Source organism: Zingiber officinale, chromosome 5A, assembly GCF_018446385.1.
Source record: "Zingiber officinale cultivar Zhangliang chromosome 5A, Zo_v1.1, whole genome shotgun sequence".
Classification (NCBI taxonomy): domain Eukaryota; kingdom Viridiplantae; phylum Streptophyta; class Magnoliopsida; order Zingiberales; family Zingiberaceae; genus Zingiber; species Zingiber officinale.
This window is the reverse complement of record NC_055994.1, coordinates 101,327,492-101,345,542: the sequence shown is the minus strand read 5'-3', so window position 1 is coordinate 101,345,542 and position 18,051 is coordinate 101,327,492. Positions and strand designations below refer to the sequence as shown.

At 38.5% G+C, this 18,051-nt stretch overlaps 3 protein-coding genes across 4 annotated transcripts; 1 reads left to right on the top strand and 2 right to left on the bottom strand.

Annotated features, from left to right (window-relative positions):
* Nucleotides 1-1,008: 1,008 nt before the first annotated feature.
* Nucleotides 1,009-6,928, bottom strand: LOC121981248 (PHD finger protein ING2-like). 2 transcript variants are annotated; one of them, XM_042533677.1, is made up of 8 exons: nt 6,761-6,808; nt 6,597-6,668; nt 5,386-5,458; nt 5,091-5,281; nt 2,558-2,621; nt 1,968-2,215; nt 1,814-1,852; nt 1,009-1,327 (listed from the first exon to the last, which is right to left on the bottom strand). In XM_042533677.1, exons 3-8 carry the CDS (start codon nt 5,414-5,416, stop codon nt 1,226-1,228), a joined length of 675 nt encoding a protein of 224 aa, XP_042389611.1. In that variant the 5' UTR covers nt 5,417-5,458; nt 6,597-6,668; nt 6,761-6,808; the 3' UTR covers nt 1,009-1,225. The 2 variants fall into 2 exon arrangements, with proteins under 2 accessions (XP_042389611.1, XP_042389610.1); XM_042533676.1 differs by lacking the exon at nt 5,386-5,458 and having other exon boundaries at nt 6,761-6,928.
* Nucleotides 6,929-7,270: 342 nt separating this feature from the next.
* On the top strand, nt 7,271-13,149 carry LOC121981247 (TATA-box-binding protein). The gene is made up of 10 exons (XM_042533675.1): nt 7,271-7,463; nt 7,591-7,927; nt 9,182-9,269; nt 9,687-9,758; nt 11,948-11,998; nt 12,137-12,181; nt 12,273-12,365; nt 12,656-12,757; nt 12,824-12,897; nt 12,980-13,149. Coding segments are annotated over exons 2-10 (603 nt in total). The 5' UTR covers nt 7,271-7,463; nt 7,591-7,850; the 3' UTR covers nt 12,981-13,149.
* A 924-nt stretch (nt 13,150-14,073) lies between these two features.
* LOC121981246 (sulfate transporter 3.1-like) lies at nt 14,074-17,439 on the bottom strand. The gene is made up of 11 exons (XM_042533674.1): nt 17,034-17,439; nt 16,742-16,949; nt 16,484-16,655; nt 16,318-16,383; nt 15,847-15,960; nt 15,634-15,750; nt 15,143-15,556; nt 14,882-15,072; nt 14,716-14,795; nt 14,550-14,626; nt 14,074-14,444 (listed from the first exon to the last, which is right to left on the bottom strand). The coding sequence occupies exons 1-11, from the start codon at nt 17,359-17,361 to the stop codon at nt 14,268-14,270; spliced, it is 1,944 nt and encodes a 647-aa protein (XP_042389608.1). The 5' UTR covers nt 17,362-17,439; the 3' UTR covers nt 14,074-14,267.
* Nucleotides 17,440-18,051: the final 612 nt, after the last annotated feature.

Genomic DNA, 18,051 nt, shown 5'->3' with positions numbered 1-18,051 from the left:
GATTTGTTACAAAGAGAAAAATTGAACACCTAGGTTAAGTTTGGTTGGGTGTAATATAATTTAGTTTGTAATGTAATGTAATCTTGATTATATTATTACGTTTGATAATGTAATGTATGTAATATTTGATTACAAGGGTGATTATATTTTTTGGGTGATTATATTTTTTTATTTGGTGTTCATTATTTTTTTATAAGAAATGTAATTCGTATTATTATAAAATGATAAAAAAATATCCTACGACTTTTATCGACGGTTGTCGCACCTCTGTCGGAGCTTGCGGCAATCAGCGATCGCCGTCGTTGGTCTCCTCCGTAGGGCAGCGATCGGCCGCCGGCGATAGCTATCGATGGCGGCGGTGGGCGGTGACAGCCGACGATGGTGGACGACGATCGCTGTGGACTAAGGGTATATTCGGTATTTAAATTTTGATTAAAAGATAATCTCATAATGTAATTGGATTACATAATATTTACTTTGTAATCTAGATTACAAAACTTTATTACTTTTTGTAATCCAAATTATATTATATTACATAAGTTTAAAATTAAATTAAATAAAATAATCAACTTTATAATATAATCCTAAAAATAATATATTATAAACATATTTCCAAAGCTCAACCAGTTTCCATTACAAATTGATAGAGTAAGGGCAATCTGGTATATGAAGAAGAAGAATTAACCATATTAGATATATTGTATGCAATTTTACTTTACATTTAGTAAGAGATTATTTTTGCTACAACTTATAACACTGCAAAGTCAAGCATTCAAATTCACGAAGAGAATAATCTTTGCTAAACATTCAAATTCCACCAAATTTGGTTAAATTTCTACTTGAAATCTTTCATAATAGGAAAAAAAAAAAAATTAAATCCTTCATAATAGAAAATAAATTAATGAGCATCTATATTCACGAAGAGATTGATTAAAAAACAACCAAAAGACAGCTTCATTTTTATTAACATCCAGCCCAGCAAACTTTCCAAATATATAACTAAGAACATAAACAAGTAGAACATCTATTGCATTCTTATTACAAGGAGAAAACAACTACAGATGACAAATAAGTTCACCGTAGATATGCTCAGCTTCTTTCTGGTATGAATCTAATCAATGAAAAGGAAATGCTTGTCAAAAAACAATATACATCAACATGCCTCCCACGGGGCAAAAGTATGGAAAAAAAAGCCAGCTGAGCATATCCAGATTTTACTAAACTATCATTGTAGATTCCTGCAGGTTGGACAATACCACTTTCCTTTAAATCTCGTTTCTGGAGTCAGCCCAACACATGAATAATGAAACCATTCACCTCCTTCACACTGTAAATGAGAATGAAAATGGAGGAATAAGATTAGATACATTTCAACATCCAAGAATCACCTAAAAGCCATTGACACTTTTAAAGAAATAAACATGTGCTACTTTTTATGCGCAGGTTGGAAATGACAGAATAGAGCAGGGTACGTGATTAAGGGAAGATTTTCCATGCGCGAGAAGAAATGAAGCCAAGACAAACATGATCAAATACTGCTACTTAGATAATTTAACATGATTGTTTAAAAAAAAAATGGATGTGAAACATAAATGGGAAAACTAACATTTAAAATTGTTACTTGGAGAATATTAACATAAAAAAAAAGCTGACAAGGTATTGCAATTAGGAAGAGAGGAATGCAAGGTTTATATAGCAACAAAAACTAGGGGAAAACAGCATCAAGTGCAATGCACTTCATATAACAGAGTTGTATTGCAATACGAAGCAGAAAGTTGCAAGAACTGCATCTTGCTAAAAACCGTTAACTTACATTTTCATTGTCACAGGCAATCATATCACCAAATGATACCTGAAAAGGAGATAAAGTTTATTCTTGCTACAACACCGCGGTAGACTAGATATGAAAGAATCATGTAGTTATTCATGAACAGAAATTTAAATTATTACAAAGTTAATAACTGAACCTGATGGCAGACACAATACGTTGGCTCATTTGGATCAATAGGCTGATCCACATCAGAAGATGCTGAAATATTTTTCTTATGACTGCCTGGAGGAGGCATGAGTTCAATATCCATTTCTCGTTCTCTGTCCCAATCCCTTTCTCTAAACCTCTTTGGTTGAGGAGTTATATAACCCCCCCTGCGTTTATCATTATTCACTAAAGGAAGTGGAGGAAGAATAGCTGGTTCTTCAGGTGAAATCTTTCCTTCTGTAAAACAACAATCAGAGAATTGATTATCTCGTTAATACAGACAATTGTAAAACCTTAGCAACCACTAACCAAAGTATCGCTGTTATTTAGTCATTAATGAAAAAGATATAAATATCTGCTAGACTATAAGTTAGTAGGTATCACCAGACTCCAGCACAATTACATTAGCGAAATAATTGAAACCCGAAAGGACCCACCCAAAATTTCTATATTATGAAAAGTTTGAAGTAAACCCTTGGTTAGGTGGATGCTGGAATGGAAGGACACTCATGTAGAATTGGAAAAAACTAGAGAACTACAAATTGAACATGATTACTGCCAAATAGAAACTTGCACCACCATGTTTCAAGTCTTCTGCAAACTGGCTCAAATCTTCATCAAGACGCTTCAAATGACTCTCTATCTGCAGGAAATAACAATTCAATCAGGGACCTACATCTAAGTTAATATGAAAGAAAGCATAAAATCATAAGAAAGCAGTGTCATGCAAATTGTGTGAAAATTGATTTCCAAGTATGGAATACAATCTAAAAAGCAGATAATGCATCTTAATGGACTTGACAAGGAGGCACTACGAATAACAGAACATAATAAGGATTTAAATAAAAAATAGTTTAAAGGAGCATGCGTTTACGCTATATCCATTACAACCATGTGCACAGTCAAAGTTTATCTTCAACTTTGAAAATTAATTGCTTTTTTTTGTTCAATATTTGCACTCTAAATCCACATGAACTTATATCAGGAAAAGGGAGGGTTTCTGTTTTTGAACAGTGAGGTAGTTAACAGTCTACAAGTTATTCTTCTAGAACTCATGATCAACTCTTTCTTTGAATAGTCTAAAAAGTAGAATCCACTAAGAGCACAAAATGATGAATTTGACTAATAAGCACAATCATGCCTTGCTTTAGGAATTTCACTACAATAATAAATGTCATGGCAAGGTGAAAGGTAAGGCAAGCAAACAACTAGATCAAAGGTACCTAGTAAATTTGTCTTATTTTTTCCTTCAACAGTGATTTTCACCATGATCTATGAAAGGTACCTAGCAAGCAATGATGGTTGATGAGTTTTGTCAAGACCAACAACTTCCATTAGCCAATACATTTAGGATACGTTTGGTTGTAATGTAATTGAGCTTGTAATGTAATCAAATTTGTAATGTAATGTAATGTAATCCTGATTACATTACTACGTTTGGTAATGTAATGTATGTAATCTTTGATTACAAGGGTGATTACATTCTTTTGTTTGGTGTCCATTATTTTTTATAAGGAATGTAATTCGTATTATTATAAAATGACAAAAATATCCTACGACCTTTACCGGTGGGCGCTACATCTTTGTCGGAGTTTGCGGTCGCCGCCGTCGCCGGCAGTGGGTGGGGGCAGGCGACGATGGGCGGCGACAGATTAAGGGTATATTTGACATTTAAATTTTTGTTAAACGATGACCTTATAATGTAATCGGATTACAATGTGTTTGTTTTGTAATCCAGATTACAAAACTTCATTACATTTTGTAATCCATTTTTAACTTGTAATGTAATGTAAGATTACATTACAAGGCAGATTACCCCCTACCAAACGCAGCCTTAGTATCTTCTGCGAATGTAGTTGTTGTTTTCTGCCTAGTATCTTTTGTATACAAATGCAATCATGCATTTGTATTTCCCAGGCAGCGCATTAAAAATTGAAATGATGGCTTACTGCTAAAGAAAAATCAGTTTCCAATTTTAGTATTTCCACATTTGGAAAATTACATTGCAAGTAATGTTGACACTAGCAGTAATTTCTCCAGGTAGGTTGGCTAATGGTGGAACGACCCAGCCCCTTGGGCGGCCCCTTTTTATTGTAACGACCCGGCCCCTTGGCGGTCCCTTGGGCAGCCCAAATTGGCGACCCCTTATATCGTCGACCGACGACCCTCGGCCGTGCCGTTACTCACTAGGTCTTCCCATCCCTGGCCAGTGGATTTTTGCCTTCCTCAGGATTCGAACTTTAGACCTCCAGGCTAAGTACTAGAGTTTATGAATCCTGGTAGCCAAGTGAGCGCCCCTTATGTCATCGACCGACGACCCTCGGCCGTGCCGTTACTCACTAGGTCTTCCCACCCCTGGCCAGTGGATTTTTACCTTTCCCAGGATTCGAACTCTAGACCTCCAGGCTAAGTACTAGAGTTTATGAATCCTGGAGGTCTAGAGTTCGAATCCTGGGGAAGACAAAAATCCACTGGCCAGGGGTGGGAAGACCTAGTGAGCGCGCTCACTTGGCTACCAAGATTCATAAACTCTAGTACTTATCTTGGAGGTCTAGAGTTCGAATCCTGAGAAAGGCAAAAATCCACTGGTCAGGGGTGGGAAGACCTTGTGAGTAACAGTACACGCCCGAGGGTCGTCGGTCGACGACATAAGGGGTCGCCAATTGGGCCGCCCAAGGGACCGCCAAATGGGCCGCCAGTTGGGCCGCCCAAGGGGCCGAGGGGCCGGGTCATTACAAATGGAGTATCAAAGTAGGGATAGGATAGCAGAGAAGGGTTTATTCTCTGAAAAATGAAAACCGTTCATATTTACTCTTGTGATTGACTAAGTCATTTCAAAATAAGATCCACTTTTTAAAACAAAATGTAACAATCTAATCCTATAAAAACACATATAAAATCTAACATCTAGGAATTATCTTTGTCATTATAAACATGAATGTTGACATGCATTTTGAACCTCACAACGAAATTTACACACAAACTGATGTATTGTTTCTTTTAGTTGTGAAGATAAAATTGTGTAAGGTTCCTTCATTCTTCATCTAGAGTACATCATACTTGACTGATGAATGGTCTTTATGTGCTACCTTAGCATAACAAAACTCATTACCAGATCATATGCTTGTTGGGCGAGCAAGACCTTCTCTGTGCAAAGGCTCAATGCATTTTCCTGGCTTGCTTCAATCTCTTTTTTCATCTTCTCAAGTTCTGCTTCAAGATCTTCATGGCTTACCTTCTTTGAGATGTGAGAAGGAATGCCTAACCAATATCTTGTTTGTTCTTTAGTTTGGTTTATAATACCTAGGTGCCAAGTAAGGGAAACAATCTTTAACTAAGACATCAAAGCAAGAAATGGAGAAGAACCTCATTAAAATAAGAGATATAAATAAAATTGAGGAAAATACTTGGATATAACTGTCTTCCTACATCTAACATCTCAAACCAGCCCCAGGTTATGTTTAAAAATCAAAGGTAGACCTGTTGAATTAGCAGGAGAGAAAATGATACAAACATTCATCAGATCGTTGGAGCATGGTTCCTTAAGTAAGAAATCACCTAACAAACCCTGTAACATCCAGTTTAATGTATAACTATTCAGATCTGCAATGTTAAAAAAAAATCAATAGACAAATGTAAAAGGACAACTTGCTGGTTGACAGGAACTCAAACAATAAATTAAAGCTTTATGTGATTTAAAAGTGGAAATAACTTCATTGATCAGCAATTTGAAAAAGTGTAATCGCCCAAACTTCACACCTAGGCTTCTCTGACACTTTTGTATGCCTTCATTATCATCAGTAGCTAGAAAAAGTACAATTCAGTGTCCTAAAAATTTTCAAATATTTAACCCAGTAGAATAGTATAAGTAGTATTTCTTTTTCAAGACAAATTCAGACAACATAAAAAATAGACTATATCAACTTGTGTTATTACTTAGAACTCATAAACATGCATGAGAATTGATAGGTTGAACATGGATTTTAGAAAAGCTGCCTAGGCTCAAGGCTTCTGCCAGGTTGATCCGACAAAGAAACAAATGAAAAACACATAAATATTTTTTGCTTAACTTTACTATGTAGCATATTAATCACAATGTTAAGACCAAGTGAGAACTATCTATCTATCAATCTCCACAAACATTATGCAATTGAATAACCAGTCTTTACAGATCACACCGGAGTATATAGCTTGGTTTCATCGCAAGCAAAGTTGCCAATTATTTCGGTCATAACAAATTGCTCCATTGTAGCTTAAAAAGGTCATAATAGTTACTTAGTCATCCACTGACACATTTTTTTTTCCTTTAGTCAATCTTTCATTACTTCTTGAGAAGCAAAATTTTGCTTATCGAAGATGCAATGTTACTGATTGAAGTTATCGTTGAGCTATGGTACGCGTAAATTCCTAATTAGTTGATTACTAATAGTTTTAGCTCCTCATGACAGTTCAGATGACATACACGAGATAAACCTAGATAATATATTTGCTCACTGATCACAAAATGACATTTCAGCCAAAAAAAAAAGGACAACTTTAATCCAATATGCATATCAAGCATCGAGCCCGATCATGTATGGCCATGATAAAAGGGTACTTTGGAAGATAAAACGCATACCATGAGCCCTCTCATCGAGCTCTCTCATGGTGGACAGCAGCCTCTGCAGCTCTGCCGCCAACGTACTCGAATCTTTATTTAAAAAGAAGAAAATAAAGGTCAAAAGATCAATCTTTTAAGATCGAACGTAAACGAGAGCATTGAGCAGAGATTCGTTCGCCTACACTCCAAATAATCGTCGACGTAGACCCCCGTTCTTGCAATCGCCATCGTTCTTTCGAACTAGGGTTTCCCGTCTTCGCTGCTCGAGCGTAGCCAAGGCCTCAAGATCCGGCGTAATTTAGCAACGGTGCTTTGCGGACGGTTGGTCCGCTCCGCGAGCCGGTCGAACCATTTTTGGTTAGAAAATATTTTTTTTTGTATTTTTTAGAAACAAAAAATTTATATAAAAAGAATGAGAATTGTAGGAATTCATAGACGATAAGAAATTTAGAAAAAAAATGAAATAATATAGGATATTAATAATTTAATTCTAATTATAATAATAAATATAAAAGGAAACTAGTAAGTTTCTTACAAAATTGATGGGATTTTCAAATTTTTGCACGATTTAAAAATTTACCTTAAACCATTCAGGAATTAAGGAGATATTCGATAATTGTAGTTTTCGAGGGGCTTTTTTGAAAATATGTGCCCTAGTTATAATCCCCAGGTCGGGATTGGCTTCTTTCCCCTTCTCGGTTCCTCTCTCTCTCTGTTCCCTCTTCCTATATATCTCCCGATCTGCTCCTCTTCGTATAAAAGTCGATCTTGTTTGGATTTTCGCATATATATTGCGTTCCCGCTTGAATCCATCCGTCTTCGACCGCGCCTCGCCGGATTCACCTGGAATCTGCGGCAGCTCCTATATCTTCGTTGTCAGATCGGGTGAGATGATGAGATCTTTGCTTCTCCATCCTTCCCCGCTCCCTTTCTTCACGTGCTTTACTTCATCATCCTCGGTAATGCCCTGCTAAGTCGGTAGGTCTTGGTGATTTCTCATATACTTTCTCAGGTTCGCAGCGATTCGGCCTGTGACGAAGTCGGTGCGGAGATTAATTGATAGTCAGTTCTGTGTTTCAGTAGAAAAATTCGTCGAGAAAGAAAGTGAAAAAAAATCATGTCTATTGAGCAAATCATGTCATTTTGTCCGGTTTGTATATAAAAAAGAAGCACTTGGAGAGTTGTTGGATCAGGTTAAGGAGAAGGGGTAATATATATAGATATAGATATACTCGGAAGGAAATATCTTGATCGTTTCTGTATAAGTGGCACATGGCCGAACAGGGCCTAGAGGGGAGCCAACCTGTTGACCTCTCCAAACACCCTTCTGGCATCGTTCCGACACTTCAGTAAGTTCCTCTTCGCAGTATTTTTACTGTGTAATATTTGTAATACGTCTCTTTGACTCTGATGAGAGGTAAAGCGGCTATCTTGAGCATATTATTCCTTGTCACCATAATTAATTATCTATGGTTTATTCCTTGAGTCTTCTTGTGAAATTCTCGTATTCCTGAGCTTTGTTATCGAACAACTTTTGAATGCTTACCGTTGCAAAGTCACCTGATATAATGCAACTCATCTCATGTGGGATTCTTGGACATCAGTTTGCTTATCCTTTCAAAACTTGTGTTGACTGCAGTTAATCTGATTCCATGTACCTTTGATGCAAGTAAACTAATGTATTTGCCATTCGGGGGTAGTTGTCTCAGAAAGCCTATAAAAAGGATTCAATTATAGGACATATTATGCACAATACAATCTGAGAAGAATCTCCTTCCTTGTCAATTAAATGCTCATTTCTTAAATTTTTCCAGGTTTTATTTCTTGTTAAACAAAAGTTGTCTTCAGATCCTCTTGTGTACTTCCACATCAAATGGAGGTAGAGTCATAGGTACAGGTTTGTAGCTGTTCTTCTTGCCGAGTAAATGGAGGTAGAGGCAGCTTGGTCACACGTGGTGGAACATAGATGTGTACTTTGAGCACAAGACGTAGTGCTATTGCTCAATGCGGCTGGAGGAGGCACTGGCTCACAGGTGTCTCAGGGAAGAGAGCAGGAAGGCATCTTGTTGGCTAGTGACAGGAACAAGGAGAAAAAGGGAAAAAGAGCAGCGTTTGCTGCGTGTGTTACAAGTAAAGGAGAGAAGACATGGATGAGCGGGAAGGCGACTATCCTTCCTCCTAGGGGATCTTTTTCTTTGAAAACTTTAATCCTAGAAAGGAGACTCTAACTTTGTAGAATTTGGAGAAAAAAATTGTACTACACTCATTAAGGTGATGACTATTACATAAGGATATATGGGCTCATTATAAAATCCTGTATCTAAAACTACTAATTGAGGACTAAATCCATTTAATGAATAATGCTATTAATGTAATATCATAACTACCTATATAACAAACCGCTCATGAGGCTTAATGTGTTCCTTTAAACTGATTTTTTATGAGGATCTTTTATGAGTTTTTATTGCTTTCTGGTGGTCGAGTTAAATGTGAATTTCTAGCCCCACATCCGGATATGATTTTATGGTGATTAGTTAACTTATCTTTATTTCATCTTTCTGTACCCTATATGAGTCAGAATTAGTGATCTTTCATTTGACCAGGAACATTGTTTCAACTGTTAATCTGGACTGCAAGTTGGATCTTAAAGCAATAGCTCTACAAGCTCGTAATGCAGAGTACAATCCAAAGGTATGATTTATTGTTAGAAAATGAATGCCATGTGTTGTTTTTCATGATCCTCTTATAGAATGGTCTACTTTGATAGGCTAATCATTTCTTTCTTTTTTTCTCATGGAACATTATTCTGAAGCTATCATTTCTAATTGTTACAAACATCTGAACTCTTCGTTAAACTATTTAGAACTTGGATTGATTGGGAATTCTAGGATTAACTGAACAATATACCGAGATGATCATATAAATTTTTAGTGATAAGCTGAACAATACCTTGCGAACAATTATGTACATATTGAGAACTAGGAGATTCTTATAACTTGCACCATGGTTTGAAGGAAAAAATTGTATTTCTCATTTATAGAATGAGAGTGTACTCTCTACAACAGGCCATATAAGTTAGCTTAATGGTTTTTCTATTCCTTTATGCAGCGTTTTGCTGCTGTTATTATGCGAATAAGAGAGCCAAAAACTACTGCATTGATATTTGCATCTGGAAAGATGGTAATTAATTCTTCTTTCATATTTTTGAAGTTCTAGATTCCCTTTTCTTGTACTAACTCAATATTATATTGTTTTTTTTAATGGAAAATATTTATGTTCTTGTTGTACTTCTGGGAAGTACTTTTTGCTGCTTTCAATTGCTGGTGTGATTTATTTTTGCAAAATCTCTCAAGTATAGCTGTGCACAGTTATCCCTTCCAGAGTTTCAATCTCTCTTAAATTAACAAATCTTCACAACACCCTTGTTTTCCAATTAGAGAAACTTAATGAAAATTCATCCAATTTTAATTGTTTAAGCTATGCTCAAAATATTTGATATAAAGGCATCCTTCCCTACAAAGAAGGAAACCACTAGGGTAAGAAAGAGGTATGGAAAACTCTTATAAAATATTTTTCATCCCATCATTTTCCTTGTAGGGAAGGAAAGAGGAAGAGAAGCTTAAGTTTCTCAATTTTATTTGTCAAGAATATACAAAAAATCAATCAAAAATAGATTTGAGTTTTTATTTATTTAATTTTTAAAGTTGAAATGAGTTTCATTGCATGTGAAGATTTCCACCGAACTTGGATGGAAGCAATATAATGGAAAAGTAAGGACTAGCCTTTTCCTTCCTTTCATCTTTCCTCCAAAAATAGAGGGAAAGTTTTGCGTATGAAATCTTTTTGATACTTTGTTTTCTTTTGGGTTTCCTTCACTGGTAGGAAAATTACCAATATGAACTTCAGAGAGAAATTTGTGATCTTCGGAACTTTTGCATACTTATCAATACACAACACACCTTGTTCTTGTATTTTCATTAATTCAGAATTATTAGTACCTTTATTGTTATCATGTAAGATATACGATGGTGACAAGTCATGAATGCACTAGTTTGTTGTGTTTATTGATGCAAAGTTACAATTCCATACAGTCAGCAGACAACTGATTGAACATCAGTAGTAAGCTTCTGATAAAACTCCAAGAGAACAAAAATTTTTGTTATACCAATGGTCAATCACTTCAGGAACATTAAGCAGACAGTTAAATTCCCACATTTCATCTGAGGGATATCAAAGAGTTCATGGATAGGTATGCATTTTTAATTCAATATTAGAGCGACTGGTTGTAACTATAAGCACCCGCCTGTTCCAGACTGCTTGCTCATCGTGGCTTCATAGACTTCTCTTTGTTCATGTGCCAGGGTAGGTTGCTTGCTGCAGTTGCTCAGGTTGCCTACTCAGGCTGGAAACTCCCTTACTATGGCAGTTTTCCTGTGAACCAAAGATCATCATTGTGGTTGTCCACTAAGATCAAGCTAGGCCTAGGCTTCTGTCAGGAGTTTCCCTTGCAGTGGCACATGGGATATTCATCTTAAAGCTAGCATTATCCTAACCTTGTTCTTTTTTAACATAGTAATGTTACTTGGACTCAAAAAAGAGTAACTATAGGTATGTTAGATTTGAGTCTTACACGTGATTTTTAAAAATGAGGACATGAGAACTCGTTAAAAAACAATCCAAATTTAGAAGACACAATTAATCTTAAATTTTAAATACTAATATCAATCAAATATTAGCTATATATATATATATATATATATATATATATAACCTAACTTATAATAAATAGTAATTATGACTGATTATAACAGAGTATAACCAATTGCTTATAAGATATAATTTATAAGCTGTGAGTTTATAATTAGTTATATAAGCCATATATTATGAGTTATAGTTTATAAGTTAGATACTTATATAACGTATAGCTTATATTAGGTGCGTTATGTCCCCAATACCCCAACCCTAATCCCACCTTCTGATGCTTGTGCTCTCCCTTCCTCTCTTTTGACAAGAGCCACTCCCATCTCCTAGCAATGTGAGCACTGAACTCCACCACTGCAAGCTACACCACTAAACTCTGAAATCCTGTACTATACTCCCATCCTCGCCTACACCGTGGATGACACCATCGAACTTTACTTCCTCCTAGCACAATGGCAATCACAGGTAAGTAAGATACTTTCATTTCTTTCTTCTTCCTCTTGCTTCCACTGGCTGTCTGCTCAAACTCTTATTTCATATCTGTATGTGTTATGTCGATGTCTTGCACAGTATGAAACTTCTTTGTTGTTCTAGTGTTACCTTCCGTTTACAAAAGTTTGACACTTGGGTTGTTTCTGACCCACTAACGTTCTAAATCTGCATGGTAGGTATGTACTGGAGCAAAAAGCGAACAGCAATCAAAACTCGCGGCAAGAAAGGTCTGATCATTTCAGTTGTGAATGCATATAATCTTAAATGATCTATGACCAGTGCTTGCATAGTTGTTTAATTATTGCTTAGTATATATGTCTGAATTGGGACTTAAGAATATCTGACTTTGTTCGTTGGCTTTTCAGTATGCTAGAATAATTCAGAAGCTTGGTTTTCCTGCCAAGTTTAAGGTGTCCATCCTTTTTATTTTCTTTTTTGGGTACCTCCTTCGTGGTTATTTTGTTGTTCTTAATCATTGTGATATTCTAATGTCAAATATAGGATTTCAAGATTCAGAATATTGTGGGTTCATGTGATGTCAAATTCCCAATCAGGCTAGAAGGCTTAGCATATTCTCATGGTGCCTTTTGCAGTGTAAGTAAATGATTTTTCTGAGAGCTCATTAAGCTTAACTATGTCATATATTATAGGAAAGTATGCTGCAACTTTCTGTAGACTTTCGCTGATGCATAATTGCCTTCGATGACCCTCTGTTTCTTCTTATTTGAAAACTCTTATGCATGTCTTTTTAGTCGGAGATATATTTTCACTGACAAACCAGATGACACTTTGGAATCCTACACTTTTTTTTCTTCTTGTATTTACCTTTAACCTCATAGCTTTCCTAGTGTTTTCAATATTCTTACTGCAATTGTTTCAAACAGTATGAACCAGAGCTCTTCCCTGGTCTGATCTACCGAATGAGGCAACCAAAGATTGTGCTACTGATTTTCGTATCAGGAAAAATTGTTATTACTGGAGCTAAGGTATCGAACAAACTCTACAACATACAGAGCTGATTTGGTTGGTACTAATGTGATATTCTATTCAAGGTGAGAGAAGAGACTTACACAGCTTTCGAAAACATATATCCAGTTCTAACAGAGTTCAGGAAAAATCAACAATGGTAAGGATCTCGAAGTTGTTTCATTCTTCATTTACTATCTAACCACCTTATGTTCATTGGTAAACATGCTTTTGTTGAACAGAGGTAGATGCCCTTGGATCGGTGCTAATGCTATGACATGAAGAAAGACTTCAGGGCTCGCTGTTTACATGTACTTAATAGTATTCAAGATTTGTCTGGCATGATGTAAACTTAACGTTCTAAGAGTAAGCAGCTTGTTCCAACTATGATATAAGAAGATTTTGCCTCGTATGTTTTGTATGCTTTGAATTTTAAGAGCCGTTAATTTTCCCAACTAACCCCCAAGACATTGGTAACAACTAATAATCACCAACCATTTTTTGGGTTTGTTTTATTCTTTCTCTGTTTAAGGATTGTTTCTGTTTCAAAAACTCTTCAAAACCACTTTAGTGCAGGTTGTTGTATCATGATGGTGTTATTTTTTGAAATTCTACACTATAACGGTGTTGATCTTGGAATGTAATATGGATAAAAATAGAAATAAGTGTGTTTTGGGAAATGCGTTCCTTTAGAGAATTTCATAATTTTAAGTGTGTTTTTTCATCGGGTTTTTTTTATTTTAATTACTAATTAGTTTTTAATCTATTTTAAACTTAATTAATAACATTATCCTACTAAATTTAAAGCATTAAATCACTCTCTAAAAAATAATTAAGAAATTAAATAGATGGAGCTCTGAAATATGCAGCTCTAGTATGCACCTGTTTCGATTTCAAATTTGTATGTGGCGTTGAATTTATCCTAAAATAATTGTTGAATCAAGTAACACTACGATGATGTTCAATTTTAAAAAAAGTTTTGTTATTAAATTTATCGGTTAAGGTTGAATTGAATTAATTAAAATTATTTTTTTAACTAATCAAATTTATGAGAAATTTAATGATTAGTGATGGATTTATTGGTTAAATTAATCAATCTTTTTTTTAAAAAAAAATTAAAATTCTAAAATAACCAAACTATAGTTTCAAATCTGACTCTGTTTAACCAAACATTTACTTACTTCTACCCGATCTCAATTTGTTAGTGATCTATACAATCTATCCCCAAATAAAATATATATATATATATATTTTTACCAAAGTGAACTATTTCATAATTTTAAAATAATGTGGACGGGTGGCATTTTGCCACGACTATCACTTGACCACAACACAATTAACACAGAGATATTGTTCATTCATGATTCGTGTCAAACTCGACCATCATAAATGCTGCAACATCCATATCTACAGCTCTCTGTCTCTCTGTGACTGGTACCAAAATTTTGCAATCGGCAAACAATTCCTATCCGAAGTCTCTGACTCACCCTGCACCAACCTCATCATCTCGACTCCTTCGTTTCAAATCACTCAAACCGAATTCTCGCACGAGGACACTTCGTCGGGCCTGCACGTGTGCAGCATGAAGTCGCAGGCCGCGACTGCGTCCGCGATAGTGAGGAAGATCCACTCGTGCCCAATGGTTTCCAGCACCTTCGACGAGTCCAGCTTCTTCATCACCTCGCTCCCCGGGTTCGCCAACACAAGCTGATCGCATTAATCAATCGCAACCAAACAAGTTAGTTCTACAAATCAAAGCATCGGCATTATTATTATAACTGAATTGATGATCGCAAACGTTTTAATTTACACCTTGATGCCAAGTCTGTCGATGACCTTCTTGACCTCTTCTAGCATGCCAATTCCACTGGTGTCGATACCACCCACAGCTGCAATCGGAGAGATATCGAATTCAGAATTCATGAACAAGTCTAAACAAATTATAGAATGAAGTAGAGTTTCAAGCTCAATTAATTACCTCCCAAATCCAAGATCAAGTACTGTAAACTCGTCTTCCCCTCGGAGCTCTCCATCTCCTCATCGATCCACCTCGATATCCTATCGAGCAAACATCGATCGATGTGAATCTATCAGAGCAAGAACACTTGAATTGGTTATTGGTGTGTGTGTATATCAATGCTTACCTCTCTCTCAAGTAGCTAGCGTTGGTGAAGTTGATTGGAGCATCAATGCAGAGGATAAGAACTCCGGGAACGCTCTGTGCCATCGGATACTGATCGACTCTCCGGTACGCCATCGAGTTGGGGATGTGGCCGAGGACAGTAGTTCTTGGCCTCGCAATGAAGAGCAAAACCCTCAGCAAAGAGATAGCCACCTGAAATAATTAAGTAATGATCAAATTGAGTGTATTTGTTTGGCGGCAATTGTGTGGTGATTGGACTTACGGCGATGACTAGTCCGATCTCGACGCTGCCGAAGACGACGCCCAAGTAGGCGCCCAAGCACACGCAGAAGTCGACCTTGTCGACGCGCCACAGGTGGATGGCCGCCTCGTAGTCGATGAGGCCGAGCATGGCGCCCATGATGATGGCCGAGAGGACGACCAGAGGGGTGTAGTGAAACAACGGGGTCAAGAGCAGCAAAGTGACCATCACCGCCGCCGACATCACCACGTTCGACATCGCCGTCTTGCAGCCGGCGTTGTAGTTGACGGCTGACCGCGAGAACGGCCCAGTCGTTAAGTAGCACGAGGTCAACGAGCCCACAATGTTCATCGTCCCAAATGCTATCATCTCTTTGTTGCCATCGATATGGTAATTCTTGAACATAGCAAAGCTTCTTCCTACAGCAATCCCTTCCTGCAACCACAAATAACATAAGAAGATTTGAGAATACGACAAGATTTATCATCTTTCTCGTATGGAAGAGTACTCACTGCGAGGGCAATTATGCCGGTGACGATGCCGGTCTTAAGTGCCACAGTGAGATATGGCGACGTGAAGGTCAAGCTCGTCACTGAAGGTGGATTCAGCCCCTTCTTCAGGTGCCCAATCTGCAAATTAATAATGTATTATACCACCGAAAGAAAATCATCCACATGCTTCCTCAAGAAAACAAATAAGAATTACTCAAAAGCATGGACGCTCACCACTTGGACGCCATGATTTTCTGCGTGAGTGACGTAGACCAGAAGGGTCGCAAGAATCACAGAAGTCAAGGGAGCAGCCGCTGAGACCCAGAAGAACCTCGGCTTTCTCTTACTCTGTTCAATCGTAAATTAAGTTTTTTATTTTAGTAGAATAAACAGATTAGAAAACACTGAGTTGGCAGGTAGCTAGCCAACTCTTATTTTCCTGATTAACAATTAAAATAACCCCCTTTGGTACACTAGCCTTTGAAATTTCAAAAGGTTTCCAGAAAACAAGCAATCGAACACCAGTGAACGGTAAGAGGACAAAAACAGAGGTGCGGTGTTATGAGTTCAAGTTGCGTGCACGCATAGTTGAACTGGGAGGCAATCGACAAGAAGGAGACAGGGTTCAATAATTTGCAGAGGCGAGTCATGGGCTGGCTTGTGGTCCTTGTCTATAATGCAGAGTTTTATGATATCTGTACTTACGAAGAAACGGGTGAGGAGAAGGAAGAAGAGGAAGCAGCAGCCGAGCACAGCGCTTTCCCACCTCCACTGCATTGGGAAGAAACGACACGGAGCATCATTTTAAGAGAGAGGGAAATATTGGATCGAAATTGGAGATTTGGAGTTGGATGGGAAGAGGAATACGAACCAGATGAACTTGAGAAAAGACCGACTTCATGACAGAGACCACGTCTGTAGCAGAGGTGAAGCGATCGAGGCCGAAGATGCCCTTGAGCTGCTGAAGACACACCACTGTGGCGGCCCCTGCCATGAACCCCACTATGGTTGCGTGCGACAAGAAGTCCACTATGAAACCGAGCCTGCAGCGATCGTTGAGTTGAGAATTAATCGGTTTCGGTGATTCAATTCATTAGATTAAGAAATCGGTGTTGTAGTGGGAAACTACCTGAGGAAGCCGAGGGCGGCTTGGAAGAGGCCGGCGAAGAAGGTGGCGGTGAACGCGACGTGCAGGTAGAGTGACGGCTCCTCCGTCGGGGAGATCTCGTTCGAAAGCATGGAGCCGATCAAGAGCGACGAGACGGCCACCGTCCCGACGGCCAGGTCGCGCGAACTGCCCATCATGGCGTACACCAGCGGCGGCACAAAGCTCGAATCTTTTTCGACGGCGGCGCGAATTAGTTAACGAATCCATCGAAAACGAACAAAAGATGGAATTTTTACAAGGGTCGAGTGATTACAGAGGCCGAGGATGGGAGGGAGGTTGGCGAGCTTGGCGTAGCTGATGCCCTGGGGGATGGCGAGGCTGGCAATGGTGATGCCGGCGATGAGGTCCGACTTGAAGAAGGAGAAGGTGTAGGTGGGAGCCCAGTCAAAGATGGGGAAGAAGTACTTGATGCCGAGCACGAGTTTCCGCCGCGCCGGCTGGTGGCGGAACTGCCGGAGAGGGTCGTCCGGAAAGAACGTCTCCTTCAGGTTCGCCCTGAAGGTGTCCAGGAACGGCCGCACCGGAGGAACCGGCACCCGCCGCGCGAACTCCGTCACCGCCGGCACGTCCGCATTCCCCATACAACTCGCGAAAAGTCGGAGGAGGAGGAGAAGAGAATGGACAAGGAGCAGCAGTAGCAGAGCAGGCGCTTGGGCACAAGGAGAAGATCAGCAGGATGGAGCCTTTATATAGAGAGGTGGCGCAAAGGGAGGCAGGATTTCCTGGACCACTTTTTGTGGTCTAGGGATATGTCACTTGTATTTGTGATCGGATCATGATCGTGATTCAGTCGTAAATGGTTGTGATTCATTCTTGGGTTCACCGCTTCCACTAAGTTATAATTTTTGTTCGGAGCAGGTAGTCGGAGGCCGCCCGGAGGACATCCTCATTCGACGTCCAGTAACCTGACCACTTATCCATCACTAGAGACCTCCGTCTATTCGTTCCAAATAAAAACTATAATCTAGTGGAGACGATGAATCTAAAAAAAGATCCTAATAATTTACAATCGGATTGCGATCACGATCTGACTGTAAATACAAATGGCACATTTGTGTTACAAGAGATCTGTGCTCGCGCAAAGGTCCCCTGGGTGGGTATGTGTCAGGCATCCAGAGGCTGTTCCTCTGTGGACCCGATATCAAGCCAGCAGAGCCCACGTGGACCGACGTTCTGCGATAAACAACGTGCGTGGTTTGAATTGCTATCGTCATCCTTCTGGGAATGGAAATCTGTCTCTGTGGCTGTGACGCGCCGCCGACAGAGAAACC

What these genes read in the sequence shown, in the direction of transcription:
- LOC121981247 (XM_042533675.1), top strand. Translation starts at nt 7,851, where the DNA reads ATGGCCGAACAGGGCCTAGAGGGGAGCCAACCTGTTGACCTCTCCAAA. An exon ending in TATTTGCATCTGGAAAGATG is followed by an intron (nt 9,759 to 11,947) that starts GTAATTAATTCT and finishes TCTGCATGGTAG; the next exon opens with GTATGTACTGGAGCAAAAAG. An exon ending in TTGTTATTACTGGAGCTAAG is followed by an intron (nt 12,758 to 12,823) that starts GTATCGAACAAA and finishes ATTCTATTCAAG; the next exon opens with GTGAGAGAAGAGACTTACAC.
- LOC121981248 (XM_042533676.1), bottom strand. Translation starts at nt 6,806, where the DNA reads ATGGCGATTGCAAGAACGGGGGTCTACGTCGACGATTATTTGGAGT. An exon ending in CGTATTGTGTCTGCCATCAG is followed by an intron (nt 1,853 to 1,967) that starts GTTCAGTTATTA and finishes TCTCCTTTTCAG; the next exon opens with GTATCATTTGGTGATATGAT. An exon ending in TTGCCTGTGACAATGAAAAT is followed by an intron (nt 1,328 to 1,813) that starts GTAAGTTAACGG and finishes TCTCATTTACAG; the next exon opens with TGTGAAGGAGGTGAATGGTT.
- LOC121981246 (XM_042533674.1), bottom strand. Translation starts at nt 17,361, where the DNA reads ATGGGGAATGCGGACGTGCCGGCGGTGACGGAGTTCGCGCGGCGGGTG. An exon ending in AGATCGGACTAGTCATCGCC is followed by an intron (nt 15,073 to 15,142) that starts GTAAGTCCAATC and finishes TAATTATTTCAG; the next exon opens with GTGGCTATCTCTTTGCTGAG. An exon ending in TCGACAGACTTGGCATCAAG is followed by an intron (nt 14,445 to 14,549) that starts GTGTAAATTAAA and finishes TAATGCGATCAG; the next exon opens with CTTGTGTTGGCGAACCCGGG.